The following is a 19,856-nucleotide window of genomic DNA, read 5'->3' on the forward strand; positions in this document are numbered from 1 at the left end:
TTCAGCCGAGTCCTCTGCTTACAAGGAGGTTTGAGAACTTATTGATGACATTGTAAATAACATGATAAAACATACTTCATTAACACTTACAACTGCAGCAGGACCAGGGCCATTAACACTTACAACTGCAGCAGGACCAGGGCTATGCCTCTTGATACTACGTACATACATGGTAGTAATACTAGTAGTAGGGAAAATTGTCAGACAACCAAAAGTTATATGGACTGACAGTAACCCTACATGCTAATTCTAAGGCTGCTTGAATTTAATGTCAAATAGGCTATAATATAAAGCTTATCACAACATTCATTGCTTTTAATAGCTCAAAAAAGCAGGCGTGAAGTTTGCTGCAAGTTGAATTATCTAACACACGATTACATGAAGTTGTTTCAACACAGTTGTAAAGATTTCTATGAAAGAAAAAATGTCACTATGAAAGAAAAAATGTCACTATCTTGTGAAATATGATCCCCAGTTCTTGTCCGATCCCATTTCTGTATCGAACAGAGTTGATGGCCCAGCACTGGTTGCCAAAAGTGGCTTTGTTGCTGCTGGTCTCTGCAGTCGCTGCCGCTGCCATTTCTCAGAACATCGCATAACAATGGCACCCTACATGCACGTGATCGTCACTTGTCTGTCCAATCTCTCTCCTCTTCTCTATATCAGAGGGTATATACCTGGAGTTACGATCTCTACGTCAGTACTATGTAGTAGGGTGGTCCTCCACCAGGGTGGCACTGCAAAGCCTTGCGCCCATTTTGAAAGGTCTGGTAAACCACAAATTGAACACGGGATTAGTGCGATGTTCACATTATTTATCGTTAATGTTTAATGAATAAGTGTTTAGCGAATTTTTAGGGATTAGCGGGTAAGTGTTTAGTAAACGTTTATGAATAAGTGATTAGTGAATGTTTAGTTTTGGGTTTAGGAATATTTACTGTTTTGTGAATTTTATATCGAATATTTATTGTGTAAGTATTCAGTGAATGTTTAGCGAGTCTTTATGGTTTTAGTGAATGTTTATTGTGTAATTATTAAGTGAATGTTTAGTGTGTAAGTATTCAGTGAATGTTTAGTGAGTGCTTATGGTTTAGTGAACTTTTACTGTGTAAGTGTTTAGTGAGTGTTTTGGGTTTAGAGAAGGTTTAGTGCATTTTAGTGTTTAGTGAAAGTTTTGTGTGTATGTGTAGTTCGTTTCGCTTTTGCGAAAAACTGGTTGTCTCTTCTTACGACTGTCATTCGTAAGCATTACTGGTTCCTTCTTTTTCTCCTCTCTTATGTGGTATCTTAGTAGAGTGGTTCTTCTTAGAGTAAAGGAGATGATTCAAACGGATAAGTTGATAACAGTAAAACAACTTTATTTCTGAACTCCATAACAAGAGAGACAGTTCGGTCGTGAGACCGTTCCGTTTTATCGCTAGAAATGAACTGAATTATTAGAGCATCACGTTGATAGCGATACATTAGCTATCTCAGCGATTCACATAAAAAACATATGTAGTCCGCCGGCTTGGAAGTTACAGTTTCCGGTGCAGGTTAATAGGTCAACCGCTTCCCATGGAAGGTGTTATGAATAGTTGACAAGATACAAATCGATGACATTTTCAAACAAACTTAAACCAGGCTACTGCAGGCATTGCATAGCGTGATCTAGATTTGTCTTGGTCACGTAGGACGCTCCTAATTCGCCAATGACCTCACAGGTCATGGATTCTATTCACAGATATATATAATTATCTGTTCAAATAATGTTATTTATTACATTAGGCTCGGTCAGCTACCATTCAAGCCTTGAATAACAAAAGTTACTTTAAACATGGTTTCTTAGGAGTGTGCTCGTAACATATGTTTAGATATAATCATAACAAGTGATTAAATGCATAAAAAGGTTCTGTTACATACCCTTTTTGGACATATTCATAAACAAAGATAAATGCATGGAAAATATATATCCATGTTTGATAATAATAATTATTGGGTGCCAAAAAAAATCAAAGGTAAAAATCAAAAGGTTAACATGTATACATGATGATTATGATAATAGGTGTCGGGAATTTTCTCGACTTTTATTATATGATTCGTGCCCGGATGTTGTGGGCAGATGACAAGGCCTTGAGGAGGCGTGCACTCTAAAACTCTTAGGGCGAGATACAATAAAATCTGGTCAACATAACAATTTTATTACGAAAAAATAAACATTTAAATACATTAACAGAACACCGAAACTAAAGTTCCTAGCAGAATTCCACAATACACGCAGTTTCTTACTGCTCTAATACAAATAAACTGAAAACTTTCTGGCTTTCTTATGTGGTAGCACATAGGGTCTTTGAAGTCACGTGTCGGCAAAACACTAAGTCCATAACTGGACGAAAAATCTGCACAATTCGAGACCCATAGACTCAATATCACAAACATATAACATCCTTGCACTGACAGCTTTCTTTTGCTGTATAAATCGAATCCCTCATCGCAGGGATGGCACATATATACGTGGATAAAGTTAACTTACTGTTAAGACGGAATTCGACCTAGCAAATGCATGGCGACGGCTGGGAGTCGAAGAATTGAGAGACACACAAATTTCTACGGTACTTACACGAATCAGATTCTGGGCAGGAATGACTTGTCACTTCGCCCTTTCTTCAAAGGAAACTTACGCTTTCCCGCGTGAACTACAGAATCCTTGTAGTTCAAGCGGGAATCATCGATTATTTCGACATTACGTATATTACTAAACCTATTTTATTCTTGAATGTGAAATATGACTGTTATGTTATTATTTAAGATCAAGGAATTGACTTAAAGTTCTGGCTGAAGGCCGTAATCTGCAAATTCTTGAATTTGAATCCTTGGCTCCAAATCTATACATAGATAATTTATCTCTTACTAGTGATCAGCGAATTATATTTATTAATGAAAATTCATAACGTCTTCTTTTCTATAAGACGCGCTCCTTCCCTGCCATGCATTTAGGAATTGTGTCATAAACTGTCGTGTATTGGACAGCTTTCTGTTCAATGAATCGCCCGCGAGATCCCTCAGTTTTGCCCCAATTTAACGCAACACTTGTGAAGTTAAATGGCGGGGATTTCGAATGATTAGTTCGAAATTCATGACAATAGGTAACCTGATTAAGAATAGCGGTTACTGGGTAGACACAAACATGATCATGGATAATTATTAAAGAGTACAATTGTATAATAGTATAAGTGTGCACAGATTAATACATAGGGCTGATATATTTTATTAGGTGCCCGAAAAATACTTTTAGGAGTATATTAATATATATTATATATATGATATATATATAGTATATCTATATATATATATATATATATATATATATATGGGCTACAATATTTTATTAGGTGCCCGAGAGATACTTTAACTGTTCAAATGCAAAGGCTTGAGTCTTTCTTGTCCTACATATTGCCAGCGTACAGACCGCTTTTCACACACAACACAATTCCAGACAATTTTCCTAGGCACCAAGTGAAATGGCCAGTTTCAGGCGGCCCTGAATGTATACGCTTTTAACGCAACAGGTACGTCATCTGGACGTGACAACACGTTTCCTTGAAGATCCTTCTGTGTACGCCTCAACCTACGCCAAGCAAAGATGTTAATGGCGATAATCAATATAGCCGTCACGCTAAACACGGCCAGCAGCACGTAGTAACGAAGATTTTCTCTTCCTGCATAAGTCGGTGACGCGTGGTTCATCTCAGACAGTTGCGTCAAACGATAAGCCACCCGCGCGTTGTATGGGAGAGGTAGTGATGGGATGATTGTAGTCGCCCAGGTATAGTTCGCAAAATACGTCTTCTCACGTATTATCGTGTTGACCCCGCTGACGGTGTAGTTTGTAGATGTCCCCGTACAGCCATCAGCTGCTACAAAGACTTGGGAATGGGCGGTGGTCCCGTCCGGGCATTCGACTTGAAAACCGTCTTTGTCGTATCGGATCCAGGAGCCATTATTCATTCTGTAATTGAACTAATTACTGTTAAAGGGATAAAGTTTCTTCAGACAACCTTCGCGTGTATGGGAGAGAGAGCCGTTTAGCACTATGCCTAACTCACATGAATCCATTGATATAGGATAGAATTCAAAAGAGTCAGCTGTACAAACTTTATTATTCATGGCTTCTGAACAGTGAGTGAGTTTATCTAAGTCTTTAATGACTGTAAATGATTTCCTATGAGGAGAAATCAGAACATGTCCCGTCAAATTGGATATTACTGGACTTGAGTTATTCATCATGAAAGTTGGAAACGGTGCTATTTTGTATGATTGCCAAGCATCGGAAGAATCAAAAGGAATAGTGATCATAATCCTATAATTTTCAACGCTGACTGATATTAGGCTATAATAAAACTCTACTTTATGGGCGTCTAATAAAGGAATATAACCGAGTTTCTCCCGTCCGTTCTCTAAAGTTAAAGTTAGATCTTTAATAGGCATAAGGTGTGGAGATAACACACCTTTTGTTGCTAACGTAATAGCTTCTACATAGTCCTTTGATTTCTCAATAAAATGTGATATTTTGATACGGATATGATCTATTTTCGAACTATAATAAGCTAATGTAGCCAGCAAGTGTTGAACTTCCATAATCTGATCGATATTACTAGAATGTTCGTTCACCAAACTCATTATTTGATTGATTGAGGATAACTGGCTGCGAAGTTCGGACAAAGCTAATTCGGTTTTGTGTTGCAAAAACTCAATTCTTTTATTTTGATTATTTATCTTAAGGCGATTTGAAATTCCTAAGCCCAGACTCGCAACAGATCCTAAGATGTTTCGTCCAGCCAAAATAAGCGGGTTGCGACGTTCGAGAGTATTGTGCCGCACAGACCACATCAGCAAGTCCCGAGCAAGTTCCTCTGCCTCAGCGGTTTTATTTTGCACATCGTAAGATAACATTTCCGCGACGCTTAGGGTTTGAGCTAGCGAAATCTCTGAGTTAGCATGAAAATGTCGTTGGTGCATGTCCCTTAACGAAACAGCAAACCTCAACAGGTCATTCTTTAGGTTAAGGACGTCATCTTCAGGCAAAAAGATAGCTTGCATATCCACTTCTATGACTATATTACTCGATACAATAAAAATGTCCTGGGTTCTTTCGATAATCGAGCCATGATTAAATTCTATTTCTTCCATACAACAAAGATGTCTGAACAAACAGTATCACTCCTAACAATAACAGATTCATTTTGGAAACCTGCAATGAGTAAAATATATGTAATAACTCATGTTAAAGAATATGTTTACATACAAATATGATATATATATATATATATATATATATATATATATATATCTATATATATATATATATATATATATATATATATATTATTATACAAGTTTCATAAATACAACCATTTTTCCCTCACTCCATCTACTTTCTTTAGATTCTGATATGTGCCGACGGAACTATTCTCATATCAGTGGGTTGGGATACATTTTGAACCCTAAATCTATTGGCCGTTAATGTTTCTAAAATGTTAAACGGGCCTTCAAACTTAGGTGTCAGTTTGTAGTTTAGACCTTTACGTACGTATAATTGTATGTATACCTTATCGCCCACGGCATATGTTCTAGTTGGCTTAGCTATTTTATCATGATTTCTTTTCATTATAATTTGTGCTTCTTCTAGATTCTTACGAAGTATATTATATCGACTTATGCTTGCATCCATAACATCCTTTAGAGGATTTGATAAATTAGTTGTAGGCGTTAATACATGGAAAGGTGTTCTAGCTGGGATACCGTACAGTGCCTCGTGCAGTGTCATTTTAATAGACCCATGATATGAGTGATTAAGTGTGCTTAGTACCGCAGGTATGGCAATGTCCCAGTTGGGGTCTGCCCCCCCTAAGGTGACCCTTAAAATGTTTAAAACCTTACGATTTGCCCTTTCCACTAGCCCATTAGACTCTGGGTGATAGATCATGGTATTGATTTTCTTTATGCAAAGGAATTCGCACAAGGAGTTAAGGAAATGATTATTGAACTCCCTGCCAGAGTCAGATATGATTGTGTGTGGAATTCCATGTTTACAAATGTAGCACTCGTAAAACTTTCTAGCACACTCGACTGCGGTTTTTGTTTTAAGCGCTATCAGTTCTGTATATCGAGTCAAGGCATCTATGATTACTAGGAGGTGCTTATTTCCTCTGTCTGACTCGTAAAACCCTGTTAATAAATCTAAGTGTACTCTTTCAAAGGGTTGATTTGGCACGGGGTAAGCCCCTAGGCTGACAGGTGTCTTCGTGTGCCCTTTGTATTCTTGACAAGTGCGACAATTTGCTATGTGCTTTTTTAAATCTGTAAGCATCGTATGCCAATAAAATAAAGATTTGGCTTTCTGTGACATTATGGAAAAACCCGGGTGTCCATGCAGTGGATTTTCATGCAACCATTTTAAGACAGTGGGTATGAGTGAGATAGGTACCACCACCTGGTTGTTATTCAACTGTGGTGTGTTGCGGGTTTTCCTCGTCACGGATCTACACAGGATATTATCTTTGATTATATAATTCTGCTGCTTATACTTTATATATTCCTTTTCCTTCGGATTTCCGTTTAACGCATTTATGATTTTTTCTATTTGCTGATCTTTTCTTTGTTCCGTCTGTAATAGTTCAGCACTCCAGCCCAGATCTTCCTGTTCAGATATAGTTTTAACAATGGGCGTGGAGGTTGAGATATCTATTATTTCAGCTAATGGCTCTGTACAAGATGACGAGGGTTGCGTGATAATGCGTCAGCAATGATATTTGCTTTCCCAGGTAGATACCCAATCCTCGCGCCAAAGTCTTGGATGATCATGTGCCACCGAGTTCGCTTAGGGCTGTGACTAAAGCCTTTAAAGAAGTCGGTTAGGGGCTTATGATCAGTGAGAACCTTGACGGGATAACCGTATATTATGAACTTAAAATGCAATAGTGAATTAACAATAGCGAGCCCTTCCTTGTCTATTACTGCATATTTACTTTCGGAAGGTCTCAGTTTACGTGAATAAAAAGCTATAGGGAAAAACTGTTTATCATATTGTTGAAGCAATACCCCACCTACTCCTAGGTCTGAGGCGTCTGTTGCAATGAAGAATTCCTTACCGAAGTCAGGAAATTTCAAGATAGGAGAACTACACAGTTCATCTTTCAATTTATTGAACGCCTGTTGATGATTTTCAGACCATATGAAATCTACGCCCTTTTTTATAAGATCGGTTAGGGGAGCGGCTATGATGGAGTAGTTCCTAATGAACCTCCTGTAATACCCACTACACCCTAGAAATTGCTGTATTCCCTTGACGTTTGTAGGTATCGGAAAGTTACGGATAGCTGATACCTTATCATGGACTACTTTAAGACCTTGACTAGACACCGTGAAACCTAAATAGACTAGTTCTGTTTTAAAAAATTCACACTTACTTATCTTTACCCTTAGGTTATGCTGCCTTAGTCTTTGTAGCACTAACTCTAATTTACGTAGATGTTCTTCTAAGGTATTAGAAAAGATTACTAGGTCGTCCATATAGGCATGTAGGATATCTCCTAACAAGTCTCCAAACACAATGTTTATCATTCTAGTAAAAGTTATAGGAGCACAACGTAAACCAAAAGGCATACGCAAAAATTCATAATGTCCCCTGGCTGTGCTGAAGGCAGTGTATGGGATACTCTCTTCTTCCAACGGAATCTGATGGAAGCCTTTTAGTAAGTCCAAACTGGTAAAATATTCGTTCTGACCTAGTAGAGATAGAATATCATCAGTACATGGCACCGGGAATCGGTCAGGGATTGTTTCCTCATTTAAGCGACGAAAATCGACGCATATCCGCCAAGTTCGATCTTTTTTCAGTACTACTATTAACGGAAAATTATAAGGGCTGTTTGATTTCCTAATGACTCCTTCTTTTAGCATTTTACCTACTTCCTCAGTTATCTCATTCTGAAATTTCATAGGAAGTCTGTACGAAGGTACATAGATTACTTTCTGCTTGTCCTTTAGCCTTATTTGATGCTCGATGACATCCGTTTTTCCTAAGGTTCCATCCGTAGTGGAAAAAACATCATGATATTCAGTTAAAAGATTCAAAAATTTCTGCTGAATTTCTTCTTCTTGAATGTCCTTATTGATTTTGTTCTTTATAGATTGCAAAAGGGATTCATCCGCAACTGATTGAGCGTGATTGATCTCAGCTACGGTAAGAATGCGATGTTTATAAACTTTCACATCCAAGATATGTTGATTTTTGTGGATTACTAAAGTGGTATTTAAATGATTACAGACTTCGATGTTACATTGTTGTTGTGAGCCGACTGTATAAATGGCTTGTGTGACGGATAATCCGTGTGTTTTCAGAGTGTCGGAAAGGATTAACATTTCAGATCCCGGCAAGGTTTTCTTTACAAGCACTAATATGTTCGAAGTTACGTTCGGCTCGAGAGTTTGCGTGCAAGCTGATATTACGGGCGAGCGAGAATTCTGTTGGGTCGCATGGATTATTTCTTGGTTTATGAGACAAGTGATTGGTTCTTCGATATATGTTACTACTCTGTCTGTCTCCTTATTATCTAAAACTGACTTTAGGGTATTAGAAGACTTATAGAATTTTCCTTTGATATACACGCCGTGTTTTGCAGGGGCTAAGGTAATATTTTGAGTGCCCATAGACGGGTATCCGATAATTACTGCGGGATACATATTAATGCTTTGTACAACGATAAAGGTATCGGAAAACGTGCGCTTACCGACCTTGTACTGAACATGAGTTACTCCTACCACATTTAATTCATTATTTCCTATACCCGAGAGTCTTACTCCGGACTTCTCTATAGGGAAGTTTGAAAAGAGTAAATGATGAGTCCTCAAATCCATGATATTACGTGGACTACCAGAATCAAAGAACAAAGTAAATGACTTATGGTCCAAATTTACTGCATGTAAGGTTGGTCGTAACTCGTCTTGACTTATAATTGCGTGAATTTGTTGCAAATCTACGGGAACCTGCACAGATTTTTTGGATTCGGCCGTGTGTTTCATAGGAAAATCGATTGCCTCACAATACAATGATCTGATAAATGATTAAACTGATTATTTGATACAAAAGATGTTGATATGGATGACCCAACATCGTCCTCTCCCCCCTTGGAGCTAACTACGTGGTATTTGCTCTGTTTAGCACTCCTTGAAAATTCTTGCAAGTTCTGGCTAGACGGCCCAGGAACAGAGGTACCTGTAGCATGATTTGTTTGTTTCTGCTGTTGAGCAGCATTTCCGTTTGCTTGTTTCTTTTTATAGTACTGAGGACCCTTCTTTTTGTTTGCATTGGCAACTGTTTGCGTGTTTGTAGGATTCTGCTGTTGATTCCACGAGAAGCAATGATTATATGAATGAGTGGAACTATTATGTATTGAACAAAAATGCGTCCGACAGTCTGAAATCATGTGACCTGGTCGTTTACAGTTATAACAAACCATCCCTGCAGCTTGATTATTATTATGTACCACGTTTACTTGTTGTGGCTTATTCTCATTTTTTGCAAAAACTTGAGTCAGCGAGGGATCAAGGTCAGTACATTTAGACGTGTGTTTTTTTATTTGTTTATACACATCTAATTCCGTACTGTCGGGCTGCAGCTTTTTGTCAAAACACCGCACTAAAGCTTCAGGCAACATGGCTGTAATGGCCGTGAGGTATATGAGACGGATAAAATCTTTCACGGCGATTCTGGCACTCGTAACCCACCCGGAGTTACTTAAACTATCTTGATATTCATTTAGCCGGTCGGCAATTAGCGCCGCCCGCTCGACAACATTAAGCTGAGTCATAGAGGCTTGGTTAAGGATATTTCTTAATGCCAATACTACATCTAAAGCCTCTTCACCCCCATACACGGCACGTACCTAACCTAATTTTGAACTCGTCCCATGTAGCCGCCTCTTGGAAAGAAACACCTCTTAGATATGCACTTGCGTCTCCTTTAGCAAAGTCTATGAAGCTTTTGGCTTCCTGTAATTGTACAGCTGGGTCTGTGATGCTTTTTGCATTTAAATGAGCGTCTACAGATGAGATCCATGCCTCAACATTTTGAGGCAAGAACCCATTGACAAGAGAGCGTCACAACATTCGGGTTGCCAGCCGCAGTAGTTGCCATGTTCACTTTTACTTTTTTCTTATCACTCCTATTCCTTGCGGTCCTATCAAAATATCTATAAGAATACACTCGACCACTACGTAAATGCATATGCAATATACTGTATAAATGTGTTGCAAGTAATAGGAAAAACCCACAAAAAAGATAATATAAGTGCAGATAATTTGATAAAGATATTATACGGAGAATTCCTGCAAGAAAACGATTAGCAACAACGAGAAAAAAAAAGTCTGCGGGCGAGAACTCGTAGTTGAAGATTGATTCCTGTAATGAATGAAGATTAAGACTATATAACTCACCCCCAGAATACTGGACGATCGACTCCTGATGAACAACACTTCACTGAGAAAAAACCTGAATAGATAAAATTCTACTTAGCTCTGGTTTATATGGGGAAGGATTGTTGACATCCGATGACGTCACAGTTCCTCTTTCTCTTGCGACGGAAGTCGTGATGATGTCACAGTCTCCTCTCGTCGTGATGATGTCACAGTCTCCTCTCGTCCTCGCGTTGCATGAAGAAGTCCAAGCCTTGATGACGTCACAGCCTTCCTCTTCTCGCGTTGCTTCCTCTTGGCCTACTCTGCACGTACTTGCTTGTTATCGCGCGTTGTTTCCTTTATTTGTTTCTTCTTTCTTTTGATGTTCGATGCTGCTCCGCGTCCGGTTTTGATTCTTGGAGTCATGTGATAACAGTCACTCAAACGTCGATGTTGATGCTTGTATGCTTCTCGATGAAGGACATATCTTCGTCTTCATAGAATGTTTACAGTTGCGTTGATTGAAGATCCCGTTTCCTCAGTTTATTATTGACTTAAAGCTGGAAGTTGATGTTTCAAGTTCTTCGGTCGGCTGATATGGTTCTTGTTAATGTTATTCTTCTTAGGTACTGCCACCATTGTAGTTCGTTTCGCTTTTGTGAAAGACTGGTTGTCTCTTCTTACGACTGTCATTCGTAAGCATTACTGGTTCCTTCTTTTTCTCCTCTCTTATGTGGTATCTTAGTAGAGTGGTTCTTCTTAGAGTAAAGGAGATGATTCAAACGGATAAGTTGATAACAGTAAAACAACTTTATTTCTGAACTCCATAACAAGAGAGACAGTTCGGTCGTGAGACCGTTCCGTTTTATCGCTAGAAATGAACTGAATTATTAGAGCATCACGTTGATAGCGATACATTAGCTATCTCAGCGATTCACATAAAAAACATACGTAGTCCGCCGGCTCGGAAGTTACAAGTTTCCAGCGCAGGTTAACAGGTCAACCGCTTCCCATGGAAGGTGTTATGAATAGTTGACAAGATACAAATCGATGACATTTTCAAACAAACTTAAACCAGGCTACTGCAGGACGCTCCTAATTTGCCAATGACCTCACAGGTCATGGATTCTATTTACAGATATATATAATTATCTGTTCAAATAATGTTATTTATTACATATGTATGTATTCAGTGATATTCAGTGAATGTTTAGTGAGTGCTTAGAGTTTAGTGAATGATAGTGTTTAGCAAATGTTTAGTAAATAAGCATTCAGTGAATGTTTAGTGAGTGTTTATGGTTTAGTGAATGTTTAGTGTATGTTTAAGGTCTAGTGAATGTTAGTGTTTAGTGAATGTTTAGTGTGTGTAGGGTTTAGTGAATGTTTAGTGTGTAAGTATTCAGAGAATGGTTAGGGTTTATTGAATGTTTTGTGAATGTATATGTTTAGTGAATCTTTAGTGTGTCAGTGTTTAATGATGGCTATTCCTTCACTGTTTAGTGTTTAATGAGTGTTTAGTGGGTTAAAGAGCATTTAGGATTTTGTAAGTATTTCGGGGTTAATGAGTTTATTGAATGTTTTGTGAGTGTTGAGTGTATAGTTAGTACTTAGTGAGTGCTTAGTGTTTGGTGAGTGCTTAGTGATTGTTGAGTGTATAATGAATGTATAGGATTAAGTGAGTGTTTAGTGAATGTTTTCTGAGTTCTTGTGGTATTGTTAGTATTTAGTGTTTTATGAGTGTTTAGTTAGCGTTTAGTGCATAGTGAATGCCTATTGTGTTTTGAGTATTCAGTGTTTAGTGTTATTGAGTGTGAGTGCCAAGTGTGTTTTGAGTATTCAGTGTTTAGTGTTATTGAGTGTGTGTTTAGTGAGTGTGAGTGTATCGTGAATGTATGCTAAGAAAGTCCTGTAATTTACAGGAGCTATTTATGCTAGACACTGCTTAGAGCCAAGAGCAGATGTTTATATGCCTTAACCACAATGTTTGGATCCTGTAATAATAGTAGTATAAGAATAAGTATTGAGTGCTGAGGGATGGGTTTTCATACATGTAGTGAATAGCTAAATTCTTATTTTGTATACCATAGAATTTCATGGTAGTGCCAAAGCTCGGTGTTGAATTGATTTCCCAAATAAGAAAGCGAGATGGCAGCCGAGCGCTGGTCAGGTTTATTCAGGTATAGGAGTGAGGTCAGCAAGTTGCATAATCTATTGATAACTGTAAACTATGAATTTCATAAAAGAGCATAAAATGAAGTTTGATGAACTACCAACTTATAAAAGATATATAAACATATAGAAGATATATTATGGATACTGAGCCCTACTTGTGAATATGATAGAGAGAGAGATGCAAAATTTGACGATGTCATTGCAGTTAATTTAATGTTATTCATCCATTCTTCTTCTCTAATTAGCATCACTGACGAAATGGCACTGTAAGGATTGCAATATAAACTTTGCTTCTTTACTATAAAAACAAATAAATACACTTTTCTCGTTATTATTGAACTAAGAAGTAGCATATTTTTCCTCTGATTTATTTAGTTAAATGACGTTCCCTTGCCTTCAACCGTTTCTACCTTCGTTCTTACGTTCGTCGTCACTTATCGTAATATGGCAACTCTAGGTTGCGACGTGCGTGTCACTGTTACATAAAGCTGCTTCCTCTAAACCTACCTGCAGTTGTCAAGTTGCTCCCAGAGGTTGAAGGTCGGAAGCTGGAAGTAGAAAACGCGTCTCGGGCGAAACACCGCGGTATAAGCATTAGATTCCGGTGGAAAAAAAAAAATTGACCGCATAATATTCTGTCATTTCAAACAACAATCATGGAATTCCTCGGAGGAACGAGACTTACCTGGGTGGATGTACTGGTGATTGCACTGTATTTCGTATTTGTGCTCGCTGTGGGCCTCTGGGTAAGTTAACTACGAGGCGATTTGTATGTTTTTTGGCATGACCCAAGTCAAGAGACTCTTCACGCAACTGCTATTTCTTTTGGTAGGTGTTAGGAAGAGTATTAGTTCCCTGTCAAAGCAAGTCAAAATCCTTTGCTCATCTTTTTTTTATATATTTTATATCTTTTTTTATATCTAATAACGAACCTGGTCCTGTTAAACGACATTAAAATTCCATCGCCAAGAGCAAGAGATAAACCACGACAATTATTTTATTTGCTATGCTATTTAGATTTAAAATTATGTATGTTTTAGATTTTACATTTTACACACACACACACACACACAAACATATATATATATATATATATATATATATATATATATATATATATATATATATAGTATATATATTATATATTTGTGCGCGTAGCCGAGTATATTGCGTTATGGAAATTTTGATAAGAATTGCTAAAAGACGGAGGGAGATTCTCGTGATAAGGTCTGTACGAAAGTTTAGTATACCATCAACTAACATACCAAGGAAGAACTAATTACACACACACACACACATACATATATATATATATATATATATATATATATATATATATATATATATATATGTGTGTGTGTGTGTGTGTGTGTGTGGTGGTGTGTGTGTGTAATTATTCTTCCTTGGTATGTTAGTTGATGGTATACTAAACTTTCGTACAGACCTTATCACGAGAATCTCCCTCCGTCTTTTTAGCAATTCTTATCAAAATTTCCATAACCAATAAATCTATATATATATGTATATAATATATATATATATATATATATTATATATATATTGTAATATATATATTATATATAGATATATATATATATATATATATTTATATATATATATATATATATATATATATGGTATATATATATATATATATATGTGTGTGTGTGTGTGTGCGTGTGTGTGTGTGTGTGTGTGTGTGTGTGTGTAATTAGTTCTTCTTTGGTATGTTAGTTGATGGTATACTAAACTTTCGTACAGACCTTATCACGAGAATCTCCCTTCGTCTTTTAGCAATTCTTATCAAAATTTCCATAACGCAATATACTCGGCTACGCGCACAAATCGGAGAACACTTGTATAGGTAACATTTAGACCTCATGAAGACCAGAAAAAAAGTGACGAAAGTTGAACCTATCTAGTCTCACACTCATAAGTAGCATACGATCTGCAAGTACTTTCTAACAGTTGCTAATGGTGGAAAATTATTTATACGAATGTTTTTAATATCCTCTAGAAAAAAAAAAATCGGCCGGGCAGGTTTTCAAAAGTTCTAAAGAATCATTCAAATCATTATCTTTAGTAATTTAATTTCATATACTACTTAATTTTCACCCGCTGAAGATTCAAGACAACACATTTCATTTGCAACCACTCAGAATCAGTGTACTCAGATGTATAGTAGTCTAAATATGTGGTGTATATGAACACAAATGGGTAAAATCTCTCTCTCTCTCCGATTCAGAGTGGTTGCAAGTAAAATTCGTTTGAGTAATTCTTCAGACCTGGGCAGATTTTTAGTTTTAGATTTTATATATGTGTGTGTCTGTGTTCCATTTAATCATATCGATTTTTACATTGCTAAAAAATAAAAACAATGTTCGTGAAAATTCTACTCTGCATTTAGAGCATACAGAAATGCGTTGATTCATTGTTTTCCCCTGCCGATAATACTCCATGAAACGCTAAACCCGAAGACATGAAACTTATCTGCGTTCTATAGCTGAGCGACCGCAAAACACGGCGTAATATTATAGTTAGGATGCGAACCGTTTCCCTGTATGTACCCTTCACCTTCTTCCTACTTCAGGAACCAGCCGGCTCTGCCTCGGGCTATACTCTAGGAAAACTTTTAGTAGTGATGCTGACAGGTTCAGCTGAACGAGTTTGACCGTTTTTTTTTTTCTTCTTCTTCTTTTTAACGATATGCGTCTAGTATATATAGTACTAACAGGTTCAGCTGAACGAACGTTTTATGGTTATTTATTTTTTTTAACGATATGCGTAAAGTATATAGGATTCAAACTGAAAGAGAGCTACGGCTGTCGAAAGAGAGATTAGAAGAGAATAAAAATATTTGAGCTGGTTCATTAATATTGCGATTAAACGAGCGAGGTGTCCAGACAGTCCATGATACGCAATGCGTACAGATTGATTGACGCTCATGCGTGTGTTTGAATTAGTTTGTTTGACTTGAATAACATTTTAAAACAAATTTAATCTTATTCTTTTATATATTTGTTATCGGGATGTCCATTTTATGCTTTTCCACCAGGTAAAGATGAATTTATCCTATTGTTTTTAATAGTTTGATTATTGTTTGTAATTTGTTGCGATATTTAACTGTCACAACAGGGATTCCGTCATTTGCCTTTCATTCAAAAGGACATTAATTTGAAGTTCTTTTCAGTTAAGGGATTTTGCGCAGGTATCTGTATTTAAACTTTTAAGAATATTAGAGCTTCCAAAAAATAACCTGTACGATATGTTCTTCGGCCATGCGCTGCCGAGCATGCATCCGTTATTGGCAATTCTGTATACGCTGTTGCGAGTCAGTTGGCTCCCGAGTATCCTGTAATAAAGTCCAGTCTCCAGGACGTTGTGTCATTGCAAACCTAACATGGCGCAGTGAGTAGGATAAGGACCAACCATGCCCCAGATACGTCGACCACCCCAGGCCACGCCGAGGCGTGCCTCACCTGCAATGCCAAGGGCCTTGTCACAGGCCGTCATGCAAGCACAGACGTTATTTGCAGACCAGCAGCGTGCCATCCGTTCCCTTCAGGATGCCCTTCCCGGTTCAGGAGCACGTGCCGGTAAAGTTCCTGTCTCTGCTGCCCCTGAGAAGTGTGAGGCGGTAATGTCTTCGGCAGCGTTCAGATCCTGGAGACGTTCGATGACGTATTGGATTCACCTTAACAAGTTCCCGCCGCAGGATGTTGTCCTGCACATTAGGCTCAACTGTGTACCGGCGTTGCAACGTGCACTGGACGCTCGGTATTCAGATGCCAAATGGAATGCCCTCGCCCCAGACGCGGCTCTGGACGCCATCGGGAATATTGTGTTGCGGTCGTCGAATCAGGCAGTTCAGTGGTCTGAATTCTTTGCCCTCGCACAAGGGCGCGAGGAATTAGTGAGCGACTATTTTTCAAGGTGTGCTCAGAAGGCCACCGACTGTAATTTTGAGTGTCCCAAATGCGGGGAGTGTTTAATAGAGTACATGCTGTTGCGGAAAATAATGGTAGGCCTCAGTGACCCTGTATTAAAGAGGCATGTTTTTCAGACATGTGAGACATTTAAGAGTGTAGATGCCCTTCAGGCACTGTGCTGCACTTTCGAAGCTGCACGCCAAGATGTCGAAAGTATCCCACGCGTCGCTATCAGTGAGAGGGGGTCTGCTGGCGCCTCGAGTGATGACGTCACAGGCATTGATGACGTAGAGCCAGACGTCGCGGTGTTGTGCGGCAATTCCAATGTGAAGCGTTGCGGAAATTGTGGGGGGCGCCATCCCTTTGGTCGAGCGTCGTTGCCCAGCAAGAGGTATAACGTGCCACGGGTGCCAAAAGGTAGGGCACTTTCAGAAATGCTGCAGGAATACGAAGAAAGCGCCGCTTGCCTCGAGTTTAGCGATTGTTGCAGACACGCACCTCTCCCCCCACCCCACGATCAAGGCTTGTGTTTCCCATAGAAACGGGAATTCAGTATCCCACACTCGTCGTAGCAGACACAGGAGCACAGATCTGCGTTGCCGGACCCACGATTCTCTCAAGACTGCAAATAAATTCACTGGAGTTGCAGCCGCGAGCAGGTCTGAGGGACGTAGCTAATCTACGAGTGAGATGTCTTGGATCAACAACATGCTTCATTGATATAGGTGGGCGACGCACGAAGCAGGAGGTTTACTTTGTGCCGACGGCCAAGAACTTCTATATATCGCTGAATGCTTGTAAGGAGCTGGGAATAGTACCCCCTGACTTCCCTCACCCCTACCATCTCGTTGCATCAGCTGATGTGCTTAATGAAGACGTCGCACGGCCTAACTCCCCTAAGACAATGAAGCCAGCCACCTTACCCATCCCGCCTGTGGAGGAGAATATACCGAGACTTGAGGAGTGGTTATTACGGCATTTCTCTTCAACAACCTTTAATACAACCAGGGAACCGTTACCTGTCATGACGGGCAAGCAGCACCACATCCATTTGTTGCCTGATGCCGTGCCTTATGCCTGTCACACGCCCGCGACAATCCCTAAGCATTGGGAAGAGGAGGTCAAGGCTCAACTTGACGAGGACGTTCGGAAGGGCGTGATAGAACCAGTCCCAGTGGGGGATGCAACGGAATGGTGTGCAAGGATGGTCGTTGTCGCCAAGAAGACGGGTCAACCTCGCCGCACAGTAGACTTCCAGCGCCTCAACGCCCACTGTCTTCGGGAAACTCATCATACACCGGCACCCTTCGACATGATTTCAAGCATCCCCATTCATACGTACAAGACTACGGCGGACGCCCACTGGGGTTTCCATCAAGTGGAATTGGACGAAGACAGCCGCCCGCTTACGACCTTTATCACTCCATGGGGACGATACCGTTATCGTAGAACACCCATGGGCCACTGTTCGGCGTCGGACGCCTACACAAAAAGGTTTGATGATGCCCTGCAAGACATCACCAGAAAGCATAAATGCATTGACGACACTTTGCTATACGATCACAGCATTGAAGAGGCGTTCTGGCATGTATATGAATTCCTGTCAACGTGTGCCTCTGCAGGTATCACACTCAAGCCCGAGAAGTTTAAATTCTGCAAGAGAGAGGTCACTTTCGTCGGTTATTACCTGGGATGGGAGTCATACAAACCCGCAGACGAACGACTAGACGCCATTCGTAACTTCCATATGCCAGAGAAGCCCTCCATCACGGATATTAGGTCGTGGTTCGGGTTCGTGAATCAGTTAGCGCCCTTCCTTGCAACGGCGCCCATCATGGAGCCCTTTAGGGACCTCCTCAGAAAGCCCACTGGAAAAAACGTTTACTGGGATAGTCAGCTACGTGACAAACTCCGGCAGGCACAGGAGGTCATCTGTCAATTAGCCAAGGACGGCTTGGCATATTACGACAAAACACGCCCTACGACGATAATGACGGATTGGAGTAAAGAAGGTATCGGGTTCGTAGTCCCTTCAGCAGTATTGTATTTGTCAGTCAGCTGACAGCCCCTTTTGTTGCAAGGGCGGCTGGCGCCTTGCCCTGTGTGGTAGTCGACACCTCACCTCCTCTGAAGCTGGGTATGCCCCCGTAGAAGGAGAAGCCCTGGCAGTTACCTGGTGCTTGCGGAAGGCCAGGCTGTTCCTACTTGGGTGTCCTAATCTCACCATCATCACGGACCACCGTCCTCTCGTCAAGCTGCTGGGTGACAGAGCCCTTAAGGACGTCATCAACCCGAGATTATTCAACCTGAAAGAGAAGACACTCCAGTTCAAGTTCCACATGAAAATACCTGCCCGGAAAAAGGAACACTGCCGCGGATTTTCTTTCAAGGTACCCGACCATGCGAGCACCCGCGAAGCTTCCGACGTGGATTTGGAGGACGACATTCAAGTGGCAGTGGCATGTGCAACCGTGGCCGCCTTGGAACCGGATATCATCGTGTTGGATGAAGACTGCGTAAGGAGCGCCGCATCTAACGACCCTGTATATCAGCTCTTGCTTGCAAGGGTTGCAGCGGGCGACTGGCCCCAACAGAAGTCGCAAGAACTCGCCTGCCTTCGCCCCTTCTTCAGCGTTCGGGACCGGCTAGCCATCAACCAGGATCTGGTGACTTACTCAGTGGACCAAGGATGTGTTCGCTTGGTTATACCCGAGGATTTACGCCGCCAGGTAGCCGCTAACCTACACGCAGGACACCAAGGCCTCGACTCGATGCTTAGAAGGGCCAGGCAGTCGGTCTATTGGCCGGGAATAGAAGGGGACCTTCAGCATTGCCGCGCCCGATGTACTTCATGCGATGAACATGCCCCCTCACTGCCTCCTGAAGAAATGATACACACGCCGCCTGCGGAATATCCCTTCCAGCAAGTCGTAGCAGATATGTTCCAGATAGAAGGCAGTGTATACATGGTGTATGCCGATAGACTAACAGGTTGGTTAGAAGTGGCTCATTTCCCCAATGGTGCCACGTCTAACAAAATCAGTAATCACCTTCGATCATATTTCTCGCGTTGGGGAGCCCCAGAACAAATATCAACTGACGGAGGCACGAACTTGGCCAGCGAGGAAATGGAGGCCTTCTTCAAGAGATGGGGGGTCAAGGTCCGGCTGTCGTCGGCCCAGTATCCCCAGTCTAACGGCAGGGCAGAAGCAGCTGTCAAATCGGCGAAGAGGCTACTCCGGGAAAATACATTAAAGGGTGGAGCCCTTGAGTCGGACAAAACGGCCCTGGCGATACTTCAGTATCTCAACACTCCTC

At 40.4% G+C, this 19,856-nt stretch overlaps 1 protein-coding gene across 2 annotated transcripts in view; it reads left to right on the plus strand.

Moving 5' to 3' along the window:
- The first annotated feature begins 13,124 nt into the window (after nt 1–13,124).
- The window catches only part of LOC135214511 (sodium/mannose cotransporter SLC5A10-like), a 69,634-nt gene continuing 62,902 nt past the window's right edge, over nt 13,125–19,856 (plus strand). For both annotated transcript variants that reach the window (XM_064248884.1, XM_064248883.1), the window contains exon 1: nt 13,125–13,355. In XM_064248884.1, the coding sequence (XP_064104954.1) occupies nt 13,266–13,355 (90 nt within the window). In that variant the 5' untranslated portion in view covers nt 13,125–13,265. The remainder of the gene's footprint in view (nt 13,356–19,856) is intronic.

This window comes from Macrobrachium nipponense, chromosome 45 (genome assembly GCF_015104395.2).
Source record: "Macrobrachium nipponense isolate FS-2020 chromosome 45, ASM1510439v2, whole genome shotgun sequence".
Lineage (NCBI taxonomy): Eukaryota > Metazoa > Arthropoda > Malacostraca > Decapoda > Palaemonidae > Macrobrachium > Macrobrachium nipponense.